The sequence below is a fragment of the Malaclemys terrapin genome, chromosome 6 (genome assembly GCF_027887155.1).
Source record: "Malaclemys terrapin pileata isolate rMalTer1 chromosome 6, rMalTer1.hap1, whole genome shotgun sequence".
In the NCBI taxonomy this organism is placed as follows: domain Eukaryota; kingdom Metazoa; phylum Chordata; order Testudines; family Emydidae; genus Malaclemys; species Malaclemys terrapin.
Genome location: NC_071510.1, coordinates 74,279,501 through 74,304,042, shown reverse-complemented (window position 1 = coordinate 74,304,042; position 24,542 = coordinate 74,279,501). Strand labels below are relative to the sequence as shown.

At 43.5% G+C, this 24,542-nt stretch overlaps 1 protein-coding gene across 1 annotated transcript in view; it reads left to right on the top strand.

Moving 5' to 3' along the window:
- Positions 1-1,638: 1,638 nt before the first annotated feature.
- FAM81B (family with sequence similarity 81 member B) overlaps positions 1,639-24,542 on the top strand; it is a 59,668-nt gene continuing 36,764 nt past the window's right edge. Inside the window, exons 1-3 of the mRNA XM_054032333.1 lie at positions 1,639-1,951; positions 5,830-5,892; positions 24,151-24,403. Coding sequence (XP_053888308.1) covers positions 5,852-5,892; positions 24,151-24,403 — 294 coding nt within the window. The 5' untranslated portion in view covers positions 1,639-1,951; positions 5,830-5,851. The remainder of the gene's footprint in view (positions 1,952-5,829; positions 5,893-24,150; positions 24,404-24,542) is intronic.

Sequence of the window (24,542 nt, the reverse complement as noted above, 5' to 3'; positions counted from 1 at the left end):
GAATCCATTTTGAAGCACTTGGAGGAGAGGAAGGTGATCAGAAACAGTCAACGTGGATTCACCAAGGGCAAGTCATGCCTGACCAACCTGATTGCCTTCTATGATGAGATAACTGGCTCTGTGGCTATGGGGAAAGCGGTGAACATGATATACCTTGACTTTAGCAAAGCTTTTGATACGGTCTCCCACAGTATTCTTGATAGTAAGTTTAAAAAGTATGGATTGGATGAATGGACTATAAGGTGGATAGAACGCTGGCTAGATCATCGGGCTCAACGGGTAGTGAACAATGGCTCGATGTCTAGTTGGCAGCCAGTATCAAGCAGAGTGCCCCAGGGCTCTGTCCTGGGGCCAGTTTTGTTCAGCATCTTCATTAATGATCTGGAGGATGGGATGGATTGAACCCTCAGCAAGTTCTTGGATGACACTAAGCTTGGGGGAGAGGTAGATATGCTGGAGGGTAGGGATAGGGTCCAGAGTGACCTAGACAAATTGGAGGATTGGGCCAAAAGAAATCTGATGAGGTTCAACAAGAACAAAGTGCAGAGTTCTGCACTTACGATGGAAGAATCCCATGCACTGCTACAGGCTGTGGACTGACTGGCTAAGCAGCAGTTCTGCAGAAAAGGACCTAGGGATTACAGTGGATGAGAAGCTGGATATGAATCAATAGTGTGCCCTTGTTGCCAAGAAGGCTAATGGCATATTGGGCTGCATTATAGGAGCATTGCCAGCAGATTGAGAGAAGTGATTATTCCCCTCTGTTCAGCACTGGTGAGGCCACATCTGGAGTATTGCGTCCAGTTTTGGGTCCTCCACTGCAGAAAGGATGTGGACAAATTGGAGAGAGTCCAGCAGAGGGCAACAAAAATTATTAGGGGGCTGGGGCACATGACTTATGAGGCGAGGCTGAGGGAGTGGGGCTTATTTAGTCTACAGAAGAGAAGAGTGAAGGGGGATTTGATAGCAGCCTTCAACTACCAAAGAGGATGGAGCTAATCTGTTCTCAGTGGTGGCAGATGACAGAACAAGAAGCAATGGTCCCAAGTTGCAGTGGGGGAGATCGAGGTTGAATATTAGGAAAAACTATTTCACTAGGAGGGTGGTGAAGCACTGGAATGGGTTACCTAGGGAGGTGGTGGAATCTCCATCCTTAGAGGTTTTTAAGGCCTGGCTTGACAAAGCCCAGGCTGGGATGATTTAGTTGGGGTTGGTCCTGCTTTGAGCAGGGGGTTGGACTAGATGACCTCCTGAGGTCTCTTCCAACTCTAATCTTCTATGATCTGCACCTCAGTTCAACTTTTCTCTCCTGTTTCACCACAGCACTGTGACACACTCTACCCCCGCTGCAACCCTCATTGAACACTTGTGTTACTACTTGGCCTGATGCCTGCACCGCTGCAAGGGGGCAGATGCTCCCTGTGCTCTCTCCTCAAATCCAGGGCCTCCTCCCACAAAAAGCATGTGAGATCCTTTAACATTATTCTGCAGAATCCTCATCAATGACTTTCAGCATAAGACAAACACAACAGCTCATTTTCCTGTACACTTCCTTATCTGAACAGGCATGTTGGTTACCTAGAAACAAGAGTAAACACAAGTGTCTCAGCAACAGTGATCCAAGAGACTCAGGGAACCTGTGACTCCTGTGTCTTCTGCAAGTCCAATAGCCTTTTCTGATTTTATTTTCATTTCAAAATACTGTGTCTGCTCCAAGAAATGTGCAGAATTGTAGAGAGTTTACCAGCAGGTATTCCTGGGGAGTTTGTCATTTTTCTGAGCTGCCCAGTGAACTTGCAGATGGACTGATGATGGTATGGGGAATTTGTGTTTGGGAGAGTTTAGCTGTTTCCTTGACAACAGCATTTGGGGCTCCCATGCACAGTGGGACTGAGACAATGGGAACGACTTAAAGAGTTAAAAGAAGAACAAAGAAAATGTCAGCTTCAAGGTAAAGTATGATATCTACACAGAGAATGTATTCTCAATGTTGGACTCACTGGCCTTCCAAAGGCTTACAGTAGCTAACATCAAATAAGACAATTACAGTGTTTTTCAGTGTCCATCTGGTAGAAAGTTGTTTGGTTATCTTGGTGTAATGTCTATAACAAAGTCAAAGTATGCAATTCTAATATCCTGCTAATATTTTTTCACATTATTTTCCCTTCATTATAAGAGAATTTATCTTCTCTGTGTTATGGTTATATGTAAGAAGTACTATTACAGTTATTTCTTGCAGAAATCATTAGTGAAAAATTGTTTCTCATCATACAGTCATAGCATTTCTGTTAAGTCACATGCACAGTAAATAAGGTGACAGTGCAAACAATTAACTGCAAACAAGCAAATGTGGTGTATAGCTATCTGCTACAATATGATTTAATATCTAGTAACATTAGAAAAAGGGTTTTTATTCAAAATAACTCTTGGGAATCCATCTGTTCTGTCACTATGATGACAGGGCTGCACTGTGTGCAACCTCATTGACTGTGATAAAATTGCATCTGGATTTACTGAGAGCAGAATTTGTCCTGTGTGTGTGTGCACGCACGTCTTTTAATTATTACTAGGCATCTTCACCAGTTGGGTTACTCTTTTTTCTTTTCCCTATGACCTGTGTGGTTCATGTCAGCCAATGGTTTTCTGCTTTTACATTATTTAATAAACCCTTTTCATTTGTATTCTTGAAAAATGACTACAGTAGAACCTCAGAGTTGTGAACACTTCAGAAATGGAGGTTGTTCGTAACTCTGAAATGTTCATAACTCTGAACAAAACATTATGGTTGTCCTTTCAAAAGTTTACAACTGAACATTGACAATACAACTTTGAAACTACTATGCAAAAGAAACATGCTGCTTTTAACCATCATAATTTAAATGAAACAAGCACAGAAATGGTTTCCTTACCTGGTCAAATCTTAAAAAAACAAAAACAAAAAAACCCTTTCCCTTTTTTTGTAGTTTATGTTTAACATAGTAGTGTACTGTATTTGCTTTTTGTGTGTGTCTCTGCTGCTGCCTGATTGCGTACTTCCAGTTCCAAATGAGGTGTGTGGTTGACCAGTCAGTTCATAACTCAGGTGTTCGTAACTGAGGTTCTACTGTACTAGTGCTTGTGAAAGATGCTGGATTGACAGCCATAGAAACTGAGGACCTAAAGACTGGAAACCAAGAAGTGCAAGTTTTTCAGCACAACTCCAACAATGTGTCTGAACTCTGCTCATGAGAGCTCTTTCCTTTATCTCTTTGCTGCCTTACAGAGTGTGTGTACTATATATGGAGAAGATAAAGTTACATAAATGTGAAGTTCAATTCACCTGCATTTGAAACTGAATGTCCTTCTAAAATATAGATAACAAATTGTTGTGTTTGCTACCATAGCAGAAAAGAATAATTCCCTCCACTGCCACAATTAGTGAGTGGCTTGTTATGCAGAAAGTCAAACTAGATAACCATAGTGGTCCCATGGATTTTAAGGCCAGAGAAGCCAAAGCATCAGGCTCCAAGGAGATGAAGTGCAGGGCAGTCGGGCTGGGGAGGTAAAACCCATTCCCCTTGCTGTCCTGGAGCACTGGCTGCAGTCTCTCTGTGTTGTCTGCATAGTATGATGGTGAAGCCACAGAGAGATCCCATGGCCTCTGCCCTAGATTGCCTTTGGCCTTCTCCTGATGCAATGCTCTACACAGCCCTTGGTGAAGCTATCACAGAAACCACTCCTGCACCATACACGGAACTTGGAGGCACACTGGAGTGGATGCTCCATCAGTTTCTCCACAGATAGTCCCAACCTGGGATTTAAGTGTTGTGGAAGGTCTTGCACTAGCTCTCCCCAATACAGGTTACATTTTAGCATAGATGCTTGCCACAGCTAATTACCCCTGCCCTTAAGGGGCAAGTTCATTCTATACACATGAACTAAATGGAATTCCATGTGAGCAGTTTTCTTTCTTTTCTATGGGAAGAGACAAATTATATATATATATATATTGTTTGAAACTATTGGTTCAGCCTGGATTTAGTTGTTATTTTTCCTAAAATTCTGTGTCTAAGAGCTGTTCTGTTTCTATTTGAGAAACACAGTTAAAGAGCAATGAAATAAGCACTAAAATAAAACTAAATTCACCTCCTCACAAAAATACAGCTAGATCACAGAGTATTTATGAACAGCTCATTTTAAGGAGGTGCAATGTACTATCTGAAGGAATTCAGCTCATCAATGGGATCTGGTTCACAGCAATCCAATTGGTTAAAAATTCTGTAACTGGTCTTATGCTTTACTCACTGAACTTCAGAGTTTCAACTATGTGCCACAGAACTGGAAAAATGACATCACAGCATCTCCAGGGAAACAGATGCTAATTCTAAGCATCTTTTAGAATGGGGGGCAACTGCCCCAGCATTTAATGCAAAGCAGGACACCCGTTGGTTGATGAACAGACATACTTCTCTTCCTGAGTTTGAGGTAGAACAGGAAGTCCTTTATTTATTCATTTCCTGACTTTTGAGTGATTAAATTTATAATCTTTAGTTCTTTATTTTAATGTAGCCTTTGCATGGAATTATATATATCTTATTTGTTCACTCTTGTAATAAATGCTTAATAACAAAAGAGTGTTTTCCTTCTGTCCTATGTATATACATAAGTATATAATTCTATGACTGTTTTATGATCCCATTTTTGTTCATGTATAGCTCTTTATGGCGATCTGGTTAGCACCAACAATGAGCTTAATGCTATACAATGCACAAAAGTAGAGACTGCTCATAGATCATATGTAAGAACTAAGAATAAACCACTTTACAAATTTTCACTCCCTTTATATGTTGGTAGTTATAAGGAACAATAATTTTAGGAGGGAGTAAGTCTCAATGTGAATACCCAGGATACATGCCAGTACTGTATCAATATAGAGGTATCAGGTGACAACTCTTAGCCCTAACCCCTTTATCAGGATAGGACAGTCATTAGCTGTTGGCAGTGAAAACAAATTCAATTTGACTCTCGAGAAGTATTCACGTATTCTCTTGTTAGTCGCCTTTGGGTCTAGAGGATTCAGTCTCACCAGGTCACAATTGTGAAAGGTAGGGCCAAACTCTCCTCTCTGTCTGAACTCCACTCGGCTCAGGGCAATATGTGTAGGAGAGTGTGGTGTCAAGACTCTGATTATTGTGGTCTTTTGGTTAACGCAATGAGAACCTGTATTAACAGCCTAGGTATTTGTAGTTAAAGATTACGTAACTCTTACCCAACAGATACCAGAGCCTGTTGTTCACTGTGACCTGCAGTTCACGCACTGTCCCTGTATGGAAAGTCACAGCTACACTCTATATCCTTACACAACAACAGCTATTCCACATATTCTCTCATACTATGGGCCATGCCCATCTATACTACACCTGACTTTGGTGCAAGTAGGCAGCTCTAACTTGCACTACTGGCCACTGAGGGACCAGAGGCCAGTGGAGGATCATGATAGAGCTGAGCTCTGCCATGTCCCCTTCCCGACTTGCTCTGACATGCCCCTTCTTCTGGGACAGGGGATGACATTGGTACAGGAGTTGGCTCTCCTGACTTTGTGTCTGTGTTCCCCTTAGCTAGGGGAATTATCTGCTGATAAGATACAAAGTCCAGCCTTTTGCTCTCCCTGAATGGAAATCAGAAACTGCTCAATACTCTTCTGATTCTGCTATAGCTTCTGGAATGTTTGCTATGAAATATATATTCATGTATGAATCCCTGTCCTGTAAATATGGACTGTATAGATTGTAAGCTCATTTGAGTAACATTCATGGAAACCACAAATAAACACTTTAACCTTTGCTTTAGATAAGATTTTCTTCAAGCAAAAATGTCAGAGAACTCCACTGAGTTGGTTAACTACCCTGACAAGTAAGTCTGCAATTACTTAAAATAATAACTATTACCACAACTTCAATGGAAGTTTATTCCAATCAAGTGCTTATTTCATGGACTGCAGACACCTGGACATAAAGCACCGTTCACTGTCTTGTATTTATTACCACTGCTGTGGTGAACAGAGAACAGTGTAGATTTATTGGTACGTACTTGCTAATTGTGATTGGTGCTCTACATCAGTGGTACTTAATCTGGGGACAACCTATGTTGGAATTTGAATTGAAGAAAGGAAGAGAACCATTGCTCTGTATGGCTCAGGTTCTATTGCATGTATTGCCTGTACTATATCATACCATTTTCTTCAGAATGGAATAAAAATCACTCAGCTGGTTGCTTCCATGGTCCATGTCTCTATGCAAGAGCTGACTTGCCATGCTCTTTTGAAAGTAAAGTATATCAGACTTCATAATAGAATTCTGAATATGGGAATAACTGGAAGATATCATAAAATCATAGAAGTGTAGGACTGGAAGGGACCTCATGAAGTCAGAGTACAGCCCTCTAGTCTGAGGCAGGTCCAAGTAAAGCTAGACCATCCGTGCCAGGTTTGTCTCACCTACTTTTAAACCTTCCAATGAAGAGGATTCCACAACCTCCCTTGGAAGTCTATTCCAGAGTGTAACTATCCTTATAGTGAGAAAACTTTCCTAATATCTAACATAAATCTTCCTTGCTGCAGATTAAGCCCATTACTTCTTGCCCTACCTCCAGTGGACACAGAGAATAATTGATTACTATCTTCTTTATAACAGCCTGTGACAGGGCCACTCATCTCATGTGAATGCCCCTGCTGGCTGAGTGCATCTGCACCTGCACTCTCTCAGCTTTGCTTCACTTGCGGTGATCCCTGTTGATAAAGTTTTTGAGCAAGTTTTCAGTGAGAGCTGAGTCATGCACAGTCTGTAGGTATACAAACAAAATAGTTCAGATAAATACTGTCTCTCTTTGAGGTCTTCTGCCGCCTTCTCTGGGCTTAGGCCACTCCACCTGTGGCTGGGGGGTGGGGTTAGGATGGGGACCCAGGCCTGCCCACTACTCCAGGTCCTAACCTAGCTGCTTCCTTTTAACTTGCTGTTGCATTTCCCTGGGCTACTTCCCTTCTTAGACCCAGTATTTTCAGCTTCACCCTTACCTCAGGGCTGAAGGCTTGCTTGAGTCCCAGTCATCAGCCAGGGGCACCTTCTTTGCTCTTCTGTCCAGGTACTGCAACTTCTGCACCTAGCCAGGAGCACCATCCTTGCTCCCCTGGCTCCAGCTAGCAACTGACTGCTCTATCCAGCAACTCCTTTTACATGAGCCTGCTGAGCTCCGATTGGCTGCTTCCCTGCAGCTTCTCTAGGCAGCCTGGAGGACCCACTTCTATTGATTTCGAAAAGTCAAATGGGATAAATGATTTATGATTTCTCCATGTGAGTGAACTCAGTCATACAACAACTGAGTGACAGATACTATGAATATTTTAATTTTTTTAAGCATTGCAGGCTCAGCTTTGCCTTCACAAGTGGAGAGAGGAGGGTTGCCAACTTTCCTCTCACACAAAACCAAACACCTTGCCCTGACCCATGCCCCGCCCCTCCTCCGAGGCTCGTCCCCTTCATCCCCTCCTGTCATAACTATAAAGGGAAGGGTAATAGCTGTCCTGTGTACAGTACTATAAATCCCTCCTGGCCAGAGACTCCAAAATCCTTTTCCCTGTAAAGGGTTAAGAAGCTCAGGTAACCTGGCTGGCATCTGACCTAAAGGACCAATAAGGGGACAAGATACTTTCAAATCTTGGGGGGGGAAGGCTTTTGTTTGTGTTCTTTGTTTGGGAGTGTGTTCGTTCTCCGGGAATGAGAGGGACCAGACATCAATCCAGGTTCTCCACATCTTTCTAAACAAGCCTCTCCTATTTCAAACTTGTAAGTAAATAGCCAGGCAAGGCGTGTTAGTTTTCCTTTGTTTTTCTCAACTTGTAAATGTACCTTTTACTAGAGTGTTTATCTTTGTTTGCTGTACTTTGAACCTGAGACTAGAGGGGAGTCCTCTGAGCTCTTTAAGTTTGATTACCCTGTAAGGTTAATTTCCATACTGATTTTACAGAGATGATTTTTACCTTTTTCTTTAATTAAAAACCTTCTTTTTAAGAACCTGATTGATTTTTCCTTGTTTTAGATCCAAAGGGGTTTTGGATCTTGATTCACCAGGAGTTGGTGGGAGGAAGGAGGGGGGATGGTTAATTTCTCCCTGTTGTAGATCCCAGGGGCGGGTTGGAACTGATTCACCAGGAGTTGGTGGGAGGAAGGAGGGGAATGGTTAATTTCTCCTTGTTTTAAGATCCAAGGGGTTTTGGATTTGTTTTCACCAGGGATTTGGTGAGGGTTTTTCAAGGCTTCCCAGGGAGGGAATCCATTGATGGTGGCAGCCGAACCAGAGCTAAGCTGGTAGTTAAGCTTAGAAGTTTTTCACGCAGGCCCCTACATTTGTACCCTAAAGTTCAAAGTGGGGATCTCAGTCCTGACACCTCCCCTCTGTCGCTTACTCTCCCCACCCTCACTCATTCGTTCATTTTCACAGGGCTGGATCAGGGGGCTGGGGTGTGGGGTGGGTTTATGTGTGTGGGCTCCAGGATAGGGCCGCAGGGGCCAGAAATAAGGTCAGGGTGTGGGAGGGGGCTCGGGGCTGAGGTAGTGAGTTGGGATGCGGTGAGGGCTACGGCTGGGGGTGTGGGCTCTGGGGTGTGGCCAGGGATCAGGGGTTTGTGGTGCAGGAGGGGGCTCTGAGCTGGGGTATGGAGCCAAGGAGTTTGGAGTATGGGAGGGGTTCAGGGCTGAGGCAGGGGGTTGGGGTGTGTGAGGGGATATGGGCTCTGGGTTGGGGGTGTGGATTCTGGGGTGGAGCCAGAAATGAGGGGTGAGGGAAGGGGCTCCGGGTTGGGGTGCAGGGGGGTAAGGGCTCTGGCTGGGGGTGCAGACTCTGTGGTGGGGCTTGAGATGAGGGGTTTGAAGTGCAGGAGGGGGATCAGGGCTGGGATGGAGGGGTTCAGAGGGCAGGAGGGGGATCAGGGCTGGAGCAGGGGGTTGGAGCACAGGAAGGGGTCAGTGGTGCAGGCTCTGGGTGGTGCTTCCCTCAGGCAGCTCCCAGAAGCAGTAGCATGTCCCCCCTCTGGTTCGTACGCAGAGGTACGGCCAGGAGCTCTGCGTGCTGCCCCATCTGCAAGTGCCACCCCTGCAGCTCCCATTGGCTCTGAACCATGACCAATGGGACCTACGGAACTGGTGCTTGGGGTGGTGGCAGCGCGTGGAGCCACCTGGCTGCACCTACACGTAGGAGCCAGATGGGGGAGCCTGCCTTTGCCCAGCTGTGCCGCCAACCAGACTTTTAATGGCCCAGTCAGTGGTGCCGACCAGAGCTGCCAGGGTCCCTTTTTGACTGGCGTTCCAGTCAAAAACCGGGCACCTGGCAACCCTAGCAGAGAGGTACAATTTTCATTCTCCCATCCTGGTGCCTGCAAAGCAGCTGGGCTGGAAGAGGAATTCACTCATGTGGAAAGGCAGCAGTGGTCCTCACAATGCCCTTCCAAGTAGAATGTCCACCACAGAGCTGCATTGCCTGAATCATTCAAGTCCTGTGTCCCATCATCGAAGACTGCAGAGTTTGGAGCACTGTTTCCATAAGATGCTAAAGCCTATGGCAGAGAGAATGCAAAGCTCTGCAGTGCAGTGACCCAACACTCAGCCAGTATGAAATCACTGGTTTCAGAGTGACAGCCGTGTTAGTCTGTATCCGCAAAAAGAACAGGAGTACTTGTGGCACCTTAGAGCCTAACAAATTTATTTGCGCATGAGCTTTCGTGGGCTACCGAAGAAGTGGGCTGTAGCCCACAAAAGTTTATGCTCAAATAAATTTGTTAGTCTCTAAGGTGCCACAAGTACTCCTGTTCTTTTTAGGAAATCACTGTGACTCTAGGTTTTAATGAGGATTAAACTAGACAAAAAGTAAGATGGAATAATTGGAAAATCAAATGTTATGTGGTACTGTTAATTATGCCAGTTTGGGGATCGTGGCAATGGACAGTTCATGTACATAAAGTGTTTTATGGTTGGATATCAAATGTGTCCTCCCCATCAATTGTTTAGCCAGTAAAAGTTAGGAGGTCCCCTTCAAACCATATCCTTCATTGCTTTCTGTTTAATATACAGAGAAATGAGGCTGTATTTGCTTCTAGACTGAACATTCAAGGTTCATAGGAGTTGAATATAAGGAGCATGTTTATTGCTCATGAACGTGAAGTACCATCGTGCTAAATTATTCGTTTTTGCAGAAATGAGAGACGGCCTTGAAGTAATGGAAAATTGATTAACTACCCCTAGTATTACATCTATATATATTCCTCTCATGAATTTACTTGATGTGTTTTTGTGTTAATTTTTTCTTCAAACTTGGTTGCCTGAAGTTAGAATTGTCAGAATTCTAGAATTGCATCATAATTGACTGTTGTGGAAATGATTACGATGTCACTGAAGAATAATTTTTAGTTCAGATAGAAAATAAGTAGCAGGAGCAGATGAATTCTAATGAAACAAAAATCTTGTTTTCATGCGAATAAAGGAAGAAATCCAGAATATAACATATTAGCAGAATTGTTCCCAATAGAAAATGTCTGTTTTCCCATTGTTTTTCTTAAAGGTATTCTGTTTGACAGGTTGGGGCAATAGTCACTAAATACCCAGGTGAACCCTGAGGTTCTGCTCTCCCCCCTCCCCCCGCCCCACATCTTCCAAAGAAGCTATGTGATCTTAAATGATCAGTTGTGTTTGGGATCACAGACATGTACATTTTGGCATCTGTACCCCTTCAATGCAAAGCCCACAGGTAAGTGGGGAACATGGAGACCGGGGAGATGGGTCGGAAACGAGAGGGAGTGTGGGCTATATTGGCAGAGAGAAAGGAGAGTCAGGACAAAACTGGGAGGAAAGATCAAACCAGTATCTTAGATGCCTATATACAAATGCGAGAAGTATGGGGAATAAGCAGGAAGAACTGGAAGTGCTAATAAATAAATACAACTATGACATTGTTGGCATCACTGAAACTTGGTGGGATAATACACATGATTGGAATGTTGGTGTGGATGGGTACAGCTTGCTCAGGAAGGATAGACAGGGGAAAAAGGGAGGAGGTGTTGCCTTATATATTAAAAATGTACACACTTGGACTCAGGTAGAGATGGACATAGGAGACGGAAGTGTTGAGAGTCTCTGGGTTAGGCTTAAAGGGGCAAAAAACAAGGGAGATGTCATGCTAGGAGTCTACTACAGGCCACCTAACCAGGTGGAAGAGGTGGATGAGGCTTTTTTCAAGCAACTAACAAAATCATCCAAAGCCCAAGATTTGGTGGTGATGGGGGACTTCAACTATCCGGATATATGTTGGGAAAATAACACAACCGGGCACAGACTATCCAACAAATTCTTGGACTGCATTGGAGACAACTTTTTATTTCAGAAGGTTGAAAAAGCTACTAGGGGGGAAGCTGTTCTAGACTTGATTTTAACAAATAGGGAGGAACTCGTTGAGAATGTGAAAGTAGAAGGCAGCCTGGGTGAAAGTGATCATGAAATCATAGAGTTTGCAATTCTAAGGAAGGGTAGAAGGGAGAACAGCAAAATAGAGACAATGGATTTCAGGAAGGCAGATTTTGGGAAGCTCAGAGAGCTGATGGGTAAGGTCCCATGGGAATCAAGACTGAGGGGAAAAACAACTGAGGAGAGTTGGCAGTTTTTCAAAGGGACGCTATTAAGGGCCCAAAAGCAAGCTATTCCGCTGGTTAGGAAAGATAGAAAATGTGGCAAAAGACCACCTTGGCTTAACCACGAGATCTTGCACGATCTAAAAAATAAAAAGGAGTCATATAAAAAATGGAAACTAGGACAGATTACAAAGGATGAATATAGGCAAACAACACAGGAATGCAGGGGCAAGATTAGAAAGGCAAAGGCACAAAATGAGCTCAAACTAGCTACGGGAATAAAAGGAAACAAGAAGACTTTTTATCAATACATTAGAAGCAAGAGGAAGACCAAAGACAGGGTAGGCCCACTGCTTAGTGAAGAGGGAGAAACAGTAACAGGAAACTTGGAAATGGCAGAGATGCTTAATGACTTCTTTGTTTCGGTCTTCACCGAGAAGTCTGAAGGAATGCCTAACATAGTGAATGCTAATGGGAAGGGGGTAGGTTTAGTGGATAAAATAAAAAAAGAACAAGTTAAAAATCACTTAGAAAAGTTAGATGCCTGCAAGTCACCCGGGCCTGATGAAATGCATCCTAGAATACTCAAGGAGCAATGGTCTCAAGTTGCAGTGGGGGAGGTCCAGGTTGGATATCAGGAAAAACTATTTCACTAGGAGGGTGGTGAAACACTGGAATGCGTTACCTAGGGAGGTGGTGGAGTCTCCTTCCTTGGAGGTTTTTAAGGCCCGGCTTGACAAAGCCCTGGCTGGGATGATTTAGCTGGGAATTGGTCCTGCTTTGAGCAGAGGGTTGGACTAGATGACCTCTTGAGGTCCCTTCCAACTCTGATATTCTATGATTCTATGAAGGAGCTAATAGAGGAGGTATCTGAGCCTCTAGCTATTATCTTTGGAAAGTCATGGAAGACAGGAGAGATTCCAGAAGACTGGAAAAGGGCAAATATAGTGCCCATCTATAAAAAGGGAAATAAAAACAACCCAGGTAACTACAGACCAGTTAGTTTAACTTCTGTGCCAGGGAAGATAATGGAGCAAGTAATTAAGGAAATCATCTGCAAACACTTGGAAGGTGGTAAGGTGATAGGGAACAGCCAGCATGGATTTGTGAAGAACAAATCATGTCAAACCAATCTGATAGCTTTCTTTGATAGGATAACGAGCCTTGTGGATAAGGGTGAAGCGGTGGATGTGGTATACCTAGACTTTAGTAAGGCATTTGATACGGTCTCGCATGATATTCTTATCGATAAACTAGGCAAATACAAATTAGATGGGGCTACTATAAGGTGGGTGCATAACTGGCTGGATAACCGTACTCAGAGAGTTGTTATTAATGGTTCCCAATCCTGCTGGAAAGGCGTAACGAGTGGGGTTCCGCAGGGGTCTGTTTTGGGACCGGCTCTGTTCAATATCTTCATCAACGACTTAGATATTGGCATAGAAAGTACGCTTATTAAGTTTGCGGATGATACCAAACTGGGAGGGATTGCAACTACTTTGGAGGACAGGGTCATAATTCAAAATGATCTGGACAAATTGGAGAAATGGGCTGAGGTAAACAGGATGAAGTTTAACAAAGACAAATGCAAAGTGCTCCACTTAGGAAGGAAAAATCAATTTCACACATACAGAATGGGAAAAGACTGTCTAGGAAGGAGTACGGCAGAAAGGGATCTAGGGGTTATAGTGGACCACAAGCTAAATATGAGTCAACAGTGTGATGCTGTTGCAAAAAAAGCAAACATGATTCTGGGATGCATTAACAGGTGTGTTGTGAGCAAGACACGAGAAGTCCTTCTTCCGCTCTACTCTGCTCTGGTTAGGCCTCAGCTGGAGTATTGTGTCCAGTTCTGGACGCCGCATTTTAAAAAAGATGTGGAGAAATTGGAAAGGGTCCAAAGAAGAGCAACAAGAATGATTAAAGGTCTTGAGAACATGACCTATGAAGGAAGGCTGAAAGAACTGGGTTTGTTTAGTTTGGAAAAGAGAAGACTGAGAGGGGACATGATAGCAGTTTTCAGGTATCTAATAGGGTGTCATAAGGAGGAGGGAGAGAACTTGTTCACCTTAGCCTCTAAGGATAGAACCAGAAACAATGGGTTTAAACTGCAGCAAGGGAGGTCTAGGTTGGACATTAGGAAAAAGTTCCTAACTGTCAGGGTGGTTAAACACTGGAACAAATTGCCTAGGGAGGTTGTGGAATCTCCGTCTCTGGAGATATTTAAGAGTAGGTTAGATAAATGTCTATCAGGGATGGTCTAGACAGTATTTGGTCCTGCCATGCGGGCAGGGGACTGGACTCGATGACCTCTCGAGGTCCCTTCCAGTCCTATAATCTATGAATCTATGAATCTATGAATGACATCATGACTAAGATGCCAGAGAGGGAGGGGCAACACTACGGATCACTGGAAGATCTAGTGCTTTCTAGAGATCTCTCAGATTCCTAACTGATGTAGGGAGAGCAGTATAGCTGATCCTCTGACATCTTTCCTCTATCACCTAATTTTACTGTCCCAGTCTCCTCCTGATCCCTTAGGGAGGAGTATATTTCTTTTATAATAAACATAATTCTTCACTAGCTTATGCCTTTGGACCTAGCGTACATTCCTGAATTCGTACATCCAAGTTGATCATGCAATTTGCTCTTCGTTGCTCTTTGAACCAGTTAAACGAGGTGATGCTGGTAGGCAGAGGAAAGTATTTTGAAGAGCTTGCAGCTACAGTACAGGCTGTTTGATCAATTCACTCCATGGTCTAGGAGTACTCGTGGATTCCTCACCTATGCTGAGCTCTCACACAGAAAGCATTACGCATAGATGCTATTGCCATCTCTGCCTGACTAGGAGACTTTCTCCCATCCTAGCAGGTGAAGACCTGGCCTCAGTTATTCATACCTTTGTCACCTTGTGGCTGGATTACAGCAATGTAGTGTACTGAGGCATGAAGCCTTCAGGATTTAGGAAACTCATACTAATACAGAATGCTGCAATGCATCTCCTCAGCAAAACAGGCTGCCACAAGCACCTCAGAGCTTTCTATGTTGGCTTCCCACAGAATTTCAAATCTAGTTCAAAGTTTCACTCCATATCTTCAAAGTGCTCCATGACTTGGGCCCAAGATACTTAAAAGATGCCGAAAGCTCTGTGATTGGAGGTTGCGGTTGACAATTCCATTCCTCTGGCATAGTGGAACTGTCAAAACAAGAGTAATTCTCATCTGTGCAGGAGACAGAACTTTCTATGGGGATGGTCTGAGAGTGTGGAATGAACTCCCCCAAGAACTAAGGATGATCACAAACCCCACCACTTTCCACTCCAAGTCCAAGGTACATTTTATTGGCCTTGCCTTCTCTAACATAAACACATAGCAACAGGCATATTTATATAAAAAAACAAAAACAAAAAACAAACAAACCACACCCTTCATCACATACCTCCTATCAAAACAAGATACTACACTGCACACACTACTCCCTCTAGGAACAGGATGACAGAACAAACAACATGTGACAGAAGTTAATCACATTGTTTAATGCACTACCGGAAGGTGCTCAGATACTACAGTGAGCATACTGTAAGAACCTATATAGAACAGAATTCAGTCTCCTCCTTTACTGTTTCTTCTTTAGTTTCTTCACATTGTAACTATTAAATGACCCACTACAGCCATTCTTCTGTTCTTAGCAAAGAAGGGGGGTTGTTTGGTGGAGGCATTGGTTTGCTTTGTTATAGTCAATGTTGGCATGAGGGGTCAAAGACAGCCAATCATCTTGATAATTTAGAAAGCAACACTGGTACTATTCTAGGCCTGTTCTAGCTCCCTGGCTGCTCAGTACTCATGCCACCACTGTGACTATTCTTGTGTTGCCTTGTTCCTGCTGCTCCTACCTTGCACATATCTTTGCCTCAGCCCTGTCCCTGCCTGAGACCTCCCCCTTGCCTTACCCTGCTTGCTCCTGGTGATTCCAGTTTTGACTCTTGCCTCTGGTCTCTCATTCCAGCTCTGAGTCCCAGTGTCTGATCTCCAGCCTGATCCTTGGCTCTGGCTTCTGACTACACCATGAGCTCTGACACTAGGCCCTGATTTCTGATACAAGGTTCTTGATGCTCACTCCGATCTGTAGGCCAGACCCCCCCACATCCTGCTTGCCTGACAGGTCAGAAATCTTCAGGGCTTTGGCTTTAGTTGCTTTTAGGAAAGTATAAGGGAAATCAAAATTGTGTCTCTAGAGCAAAAAGAGAATGCAAAGAGATCAGGAAGAACTTGAAGAAGCATCCTTTTCCCTGGGAAAATGTCTCCTTTATTAAAAGTGAGTCTTGTTAAGTTGAGATTTTCAAAGCAGTCTTGTCTGCATTTGGGTGCCTAACTTTGGACATTTAATTTTAAAGGAAAATGTGTATCTACATCTTCTGGATTGCTTTGACAATCTCAACATACATGATAAGGCCCACTTTACTGAAGCCACCATTTCTGGCAGGAAAATGGAATGAAAATGAACATGTCTTTACAGTTTTATGACCAAAGCCTGTGCAGCAGGATTTCAGGAGGGCTTTGAGTTTATGACACACACTTTCAGATATTTTGAAGAAGTTAATTAATGAGGCAAAGTGGTTTAGAAATATAGCATATGGAGTTCTTCAGTTTATATGCATTTCACCAAAAGCATGACCAAACAAAGATTGTAATTTCTATTTCAAACCAGCCGGACCACAAAGATTAATATCAGCGACAGTAATTTATGGTAAATTAATTACCAACATATAGTTCAAGTCTTAGTTAAAAGATATCTGTAATATGTATTGCTTCCAATCCATCATCTGACTCCTACTGGGCTGGGGACAAAATGGAAATCTCTGTGTACAAAAATATGAAACGGAAAAAGAGCCTTGGGTTTTCAATTTGGCATATTGAGGAATTTCCATCAGACTCTTGGCAAATGACTAGATAAGTCATCAGAAAGGTAGATAAATTAAATAATAAAGCTCCAATTATCAAATAATTAATGTCTAACTAGCAAACTCTCTGAGATTTAGTAAGTTGAACCCTAAATCTTTCTCTAGTCAGACAGCTAATATGTCAACAGGCTTTATTAGAGTTTCATTTTCATAAATTAACAGGAGCCATTTTCTTTGTTAAACAAGATGATATGTGGGAAACAATGATATGTGGGAAGCAATGTATTTATAAAACTAAATAAGATTTTAAATAAGTCTGACCTACACTGCAGGATTCTCAATCAGTCTTATGTGACTTAGGTTCAGCAGCCACTGATAAAGCACAGCATACACAATCTCGAGAGGTCAGTTTGATATTTAAAGTTTACAGAGCAGTGACTGACAATTAATGTTTACTTCCAGTGCTGTTTCATGGCTGGCAATGGTTGTGTTTATTTTTAAATCATAATTGCACAGCTAAATGTACAAATTTGGTACACACAGCCCAGGAGCCAGTTGCAGAATATCTTTATAGTCCATATGGTTGTAAAATTTGTTGTGGATTATCCTTAGGCACACATCAATCAGAAAACTGTCATCTTTGCATTTTCTATATTGATTGAGCAGGACAGTTGAACTTTCTTCTCCTCTTCTTTCTTTAAGTTATTTTTATAGCAGGACATGTATTTATAGCAATCTAAAAGCAAAGATCACAATAAGGGAAAATGCATCTGATTTCTTTCCAGATTACTATCTGGGTATTTTTCTTTACTATTAAATTACGGTTTTCAGCGTAAACCATGTTATAGGGTACCATTAGGGTGACCAGACAGCAAATGTGAAAAATCAGGATGGGGGTGGGGGTAATAGGAGCCTATATAAGAAAAAGACCCCAAAATCAGGACTGTCCCTATAAAATCGGGACATGTGGTCACCCTAGGTACCGTGCCTATGCCATTGTGGTTAAATTAAGAGATACATGATACAAGTGGTCTTTTGGATGAGATGTAAATCCAAGGTTCTGACCCACTTGCAATAATTAAAGATCCCATTGGACCTTTTACAAGAATAAGAGTGTCTGGAAAAATTCCAGATTGGGCCTATCTATGAGTCCATTTCAAATGGATATGATATTCTTCCTCCATTCCAGCTCTAGATAGCTGCATAGTTTTGCTGCATGCTCCTAAATATCTGGTTCATTCCACCCCACAGATGGTTGCATTTCAGTGTGTGTGTGAAATGATTATTCTGGCCATAGTCCTGTGTTCCCACATCCACAAGCAGATGAGCCCTGAGTGGCAGTAGAATTAGCACAGTTCTGTGCAGGGTAATCTAAGGTAGGTAGGTGGCGAGCCTGAGAAAGGTGGCCAGACTGCAATCATTGTACACCATAGAGCTGTGTTCTGTGGGGATCGGGACACCATCTGCAGTAGCATTAAGATAGTTGTGTGTGTGTGTGTGAATAGACAGAGGTATAGTTTATACACACACAAAAATCTTCTATCCCTGTGCAAAGCCCAAGTACTAATTCTTTGTGTGGGAGCTCTTCACAGGCCAGGGAGTGGAATCTTCCTCACAGGTGACTCTAAAGCAGTTGCATGTGTGGAGATTAGTAGTGGACCCACATAGGTGCTCAGATACCATGATGATGGACCCAGTATAAAAACCTTGAGGGAACAATGACATCACGACCATTATGCAATATGGTCCCCATTTTTCACTATGACAGTAAATGAGAATTGTAAACAAGCCAGGCCTTTAAAATGAATAAACTTCTCATAATGTAGAGGTCACTAGAGAAGCAGACCTAATATCAGAATCTGTCCAGAGTAAGGTAAATGAAGCCTTGATCCAAGGCCAAGTTTTATTTGGATTGATTTTCTTTAGCTAACAAAAGAGACATTAACCAGAACAAGTACAAATTGTGCAAGTCCAGAACAGCTACCATTTCTGACCACACTATGCATTATGGAACAGTTCTGCATTAAAACTACATTGTTTCATTGATGTTCTGTTTGGCTCTATGCAACTGTGTAAGTAAAGTTAAGATGAGGTATTGAATTACTCACGGGACTGGTAATGGGACATAAGGGGTTTTGCGTCCAGGTTCCCAGTTCAAACCCAGTCAACATCAGTAATTACTAGAATTTTTTTTTTCCATTTGAAGGCTGTTAGGGGGTCTTATGTGAAAAGAATTCGGGATTTCAGTCCAGTTTCCAATGGAAAAGTGTCAGCATTAACCAAACACTCACCATCACAATTGACATCAATTATCACCCTACAGAGGGTGCAAGGGCTGAACTACCCTCTCAAAGGAAGAGATGGTCACTCCAGGTGAGAGGTGAGGCATAATGACAGGACAGAGAGAGACAGCTTGCACAGCTACTGCCCAGGCTGTACTTGTTCTGCAGATAAACAGCAAACTCCAGTCATCAGGGCTGTCAGACTGGCATTTTTTAAAAATAAGAACATTATGATACAGTGTTTGAAGGGCTGGCTGCCTAGCAGTTAGCATACCTGACTTCCGGCCCCTGGTTTCTCTGACCAGGCAGCAGGGGTGCCTAATTCCTGATCTTAGGCTGGGAATCTTCTGGCCTCCACTTGAATCTGGGCCTCAGCCCTTAAGGGGGTGCAGTAGGGAGACCCCGGCCTTCCCTCTCTACCTTGTCCTAGCCCATGGCCCCATGGGAAGCAATGCCAGCAGGATCCTCTGAATAGAGAATTCAAGTCCACTGCCCTGGGCTACTTCCTACCTATGTCCCTTCACTTTGGGGCATAGCCCCTATCATCCAGTCTGTAGTGGCTCAACTTGAGTAGCATCCCCTCGTGGAGCTTTTGCTGCATCCTGCCACAGCCTCAGGTCCTCTGGTCAGTGTGGATGTAAGCCCCACAATGTCCTCAAAGTCAAAATAGTAATGTTCACTCACTGCTGGGTGCTCCCCAGTCTCCTCAACAGTCTCTCCTAGTCAGGAGTGCTTCTCCCCCAGCAGCTGTCCTGTCTGTCACGTGTGTAATGATGGCACCCCTCCAGTAGAGAGGCAGGACTATCTCCTGCCTCTTCGCCAGTCAGTCCTGAACTGAGCCAGCTTCTCTCCTTTTCTTCCCCCTCCAAGCCTGGCACTGGCTGCAGGTGTAGCAGGATGGGGCTATTTGGGCCCATAGGCTCTCTTTAACCCCTTTTCTGCTGGTGTGAAGTTTCTCTGATCCATCACACACATTTACAAGAAAAATATGAAATTGTGCCATGCCTTGTATTTTATAACCTGCTCAGTAGAGATAACAGAAGTATTGGGAGCATAAGCTTTCATGGGTAAGAACCTCACTTCTTACATCTGAAGAAGTGAGGTTCTTATCCACGAAAGCTTATGCTCCCAATACTTTTGTTGTTCTTAAAGGTGCCACAGGACCCTCAGTTGTTTTTTACAGATTCAGACTAACACGGCTACCCTTCTGATACTCAGTAGAGATGTTCCTTTTGGTCTTCATTTGCATTGAATAAAGGTATTATTATAAAACTTTATTAAATATTACTATTATTTGTATTGTGGTAGCACCTAGGACCCCAAGTGATGGACCATGACCCCATTGTACCAGGCATAATACATCCTTTGAGCCCCATACACAGTCCATACCATCCTCTATATCACAGTCTTCTCACTTTTCATGGAAAGCCTTATCTTCTAACCAAATAGAAGTTTTGCCATTGCCTTCAGTGGAAGTCAGACTGGGCATCCGGAGAAGATGTACTATGTTTGTCCAAGGTCCACATATGTGTTATTTTGCTAGACTGTGATTTATGTGTCCATGGGCATTCATGGGACTAACTCCTCCGTTTTCACACACCTGCATCTGCAAAAGGCTTTGTCTAGTGACGGCATTCTGATGGTTTGCATTGAATGGCTGGTTGGGATGTACAAATTATTACTGTTATTCATTATTTGTATTACAGTAGCATTTTAGAGGCTTCAATTAATCTGAGCCTGGTGTGCTACAAGCTTGTGACAATCAGGGTCCAGACACCTCGAAGTAGAACAAGGGATTTGAACCCCAAAGAATAAGCAGTTGAATCGAGTGATTGTATAGGACGTTATTGTGCTATAAAAACATGTTGAGTAAGGTCTTTTATGAAAGCTTGTAATGTTCTGTAATAATCAGAGGATTTGTATTTGTGTATATAGAGAACTGTGCTCATAAAGCTTTGACTGCACCTCACAGCAGGACAGTGAGTGATCAGACAGGTAGCGACACCTCCCAAGCCAGTTGTTTACATGAAACCACTTTAAGTACGCATCCACTGTCCAGCCCAAGAAAGGACAGCCATAGGCCACTAAAGTTATGGAAAGACACAGACATCCCATTTCTAAGAGGGGGAAAAAACAAAAGGGAAAAAAGCCTTTAAAAAACAGACTTGTGTCTGTGGTTTGACATCCAGAAACTGAGGGACAGTCACTTGGCAGACACTGTACATGAAATGCTGGATCCTCCCTATGGTTAAAGAGTATGCTGGGAAACTGTTCAAAGGCAATGGGTAACTTGTATTAGAAAAGAGATTTAATCTCATATGGAAGCGTAAAGTCTGAGGTTGTGTCTATAATCTGTATATGTTTGCTTTCCCTTCCTATTTTGTCTCTGAATCTCTGGCTTTTCTATTAAATAAATTTTTATTTGTTTTTACCCCAGGCAGGTCTCTGTTGTGAAAACTGTGTGGAGTGTCCCCCCCAAAGTGAAGTGGTGATGTGGGGGCTGGTTTCACACACTGGGGGTGATGAACCAGAGGGGGAACAGTCAGGGTGTGTGATAGTTAAGAACTTGAGAAGGACAGATTTAGGGAGACTCAGGACCTGTTGGTGTCACCCTGCAAGGAGTAACTAAGCTGGTAAGAGCATGGGTGAGACCTTGTGCTTGTTGGGTGGCTCCTGGTGTCAAGGAATGAAACCAGAGCTGCACAACACAAAGGGCCCTAAGATTACTGGACTGGCAATGACAGAACCTCTTATTGGTCTAGGTAATCCCCAAAGCATGACAATTCTGTACAAACAGATAAAATAAGACAGTCTAGGCCAGGGGTCTCAAACACGCAGCCCATGGGCCGCATACAGCCCGCGGAGCTATTTCCTGCAGCCCGCCATAGCTGCTGACTCCCTCCCTCTTCCCTCCCCAGTGTGACATGTCCCCACTCCTCTGCCTACCTACCAGCGCTTCCCGCTGCCAAACAGCTGTTTGGCAGTGTTTAGGACTTTCCAGGACGGAGGGGGGGAGGAGCAGGGATGTGGCATGCTCAGGGGAGGAGGCGGAGAAGAGGTGGGGCCAGGGCGGGGATTTGGGGAAGGGGTTAGAATAGGGGCAGGGAGGGGGAGCATGAGCTGTATGCTATTCTGGTTTATGCATCATCAACAGAACTTTTGACTATGAGTCTAATCCAACCCCCACTGAAGTCAATGCCATTCTTTCCATTGATTTCAATGGGAGTTAGATAAGACCCTAAATTCCAGTTGCTGAATATAGTACTGGTGAAGAAGCATAAGTGAGAAAGAACACTGCTGGACTGAAATTACAAGGTACATTTGCAGACCTGTGTAAAGGGGTCCACTCACCGCAGGAGCACCTCCTTGTGGGTACTCCACTCTTTTAAGCCTCTTGTAAGAATCCCTAATCCAGGACAGAACCACTGGGTTTACTCTCCTCCTAACCTCCTCCTTGTCTCTAGCCAACTCCCTTTCACTCTAGGGAGTGGTTGCAGACCTCCACCCTGCAGCCTCCTTCCTGCTGCCACTTCCTGGCTTTATCATCCTAGCCCAGATCTTCCCTGTGCTGGGCTTCATCTTCCATTAGTTCTTATCAATCCCTGGCTTCCCTCCAGGTGCAACATATAAGGTTAATTGGCCCTTTCTGGCCCACATTTACCCACTCAGGGCTTGTATGGGATGGGCACCCCATCACAGACTGACAGAAATTTTTTTTAACTCATACAATTAACAAATTAACGCTGCCAACTAAGTGGCCAAAAATGAAATAACTGTCAAAATTAGCATTGACTTTTCACATTACAGTTTCTAAAAAGTTAATATATTGACTTTTAATAGCATACTATATTACTCTTCATTTTTTACTATACTTTTGTATCGTTGTATGAAAAGGTTTCAGTGATGCGGCCCTCGGGCCAATGTCCTAGTCCTCATGTGGCCCTCGTGGTGATTTGAGTTTGAGATCCCTGGTCTAGGCTCCAGAGATCTCAAATAAATCTATACAAAGGGAGTAGCATGTCACTTTGCGCAATATAGTTATGTTATTCCCACAATTAATAAGGTGATAACGGTGATATTTTCTCCTGCAGAACAGGTCTATATCATTATCAGTTCTCCCCCCCCCCCCGCCATTACATTCTTGTTGCTCTACGACTGTAGGTATTTATGTTCAGTCAATCTACAGAATGCTGCTAATAGATAGGGCCCTACCAAATTCATGGTCCATTTTGGTCAATTTCACGGTCATAGGATTTTAACAATCGTAAATTTAATGATTTCAGCTATTTAAATCTGAAATTTCACTGTGTTGTAATTGCAGGGATCCTGACCCAAAAAGGAGTTGTGGGGGGGATCGCAAAGTTATTGTGGGTGGGTGGTGGTTTGCAGTACTGCTACCGTTACCTCTGTGCTACTGCTGGCAGCGGTGCAGAAGTAAGGATGGCATGGTATGGTACTGCCACCTTTACTTCTGCGCTGCTGCCTGCAGAGCTGGGCCCTCAGTCAGCAGCCACCACTCTCCTGCTGCCCAACACTGAAGGCAGCAGCACAGAAGTAAGGGTGGCATGGTATAGTATTGCCATCCTTACTTCTGTGCTGCTGCTGGTGGAGCGCTGCCTTCAGAGCTGGGCACCTGGCCAACAGCCGCCGCTCTCTGGCTGCCCAGCTCTGAAGGCAGTGCAGAAGTAAGGATGGCAATACCGTGACTCCCTTAAGATAACCTTGCGACCCCCCTGCAACTCCCTTTAGGGTCAGGACCCCCAGTTTGAGAAACGCTAATCTCCCCTGTGAAATCTGTATAGTATAGGGTAAAAGTGCACAAAAGATTAGATTTCACAGGGGGAGGCCAGATTTCAGAGTCCGTGACATGTTTTTCATGGCCGTAATTTGGTAGGGCCCTACTGATAGATTAATCTGCTTGTTTATAAATTTTATCAGCTAGTCTCATTACTCCATCATCTAAGCGGATTTCCATGAATGATTATTATCATGGAGCTTGTATATAGGGTGACCAGATAGCAAGTGTGAAAAATCGGGACGGGGGTAGGGGGTAATAGGCACCTATATAAGAAAAAGCCCTGAATATCGGGACTGTCCCTATAAAATTGGGACATCTGGTCACCCTACTTGTATAATACAGAACCAGGGCAAGAAAAAGAGAAACTGGTATTATTCCAGTACTCTTGATGTCAAATTTTGACCTTACTGTAACTATTGTTATATGAAAGTGTAACGTGCAGCATATTTCAAACCTAATGTACACTGGCCAGTCTTTAGCCTCATTCAGACATTACCCTGTACTGTGTTTTTCTGGACAGGGACCAAGCTTTCCTTCCTGCAATTCCCATGATTCCTGGAAACAGAGTGAATCTTCTAGAAAAACGGTTGTCCAGTCAGGAGAGGACCACAGCTGTTCTCCTAGATCAGGCCTTTCGAATCAAAGATGACATTGTTTCTTATCTTCAAGGAAGTAAGGGCCATCAACAGGGGGAGACAACAGCACGACAACTGCTAGAAAACCACATACAGACTATTACAAGCATAGTTAAGAAGCTCAGCCATGATATAGAGGTAGGTCTGCATTTGTTCTTGGAGCTGGTGGGATTTGTTGCATCTCGTTTCCTATGATTCAGTCAGGACCAATATATTTTTCAACTATAGAAAGATACTTAATATTGTATAAGTAGCTAATATTAGTATACCTTTGCTC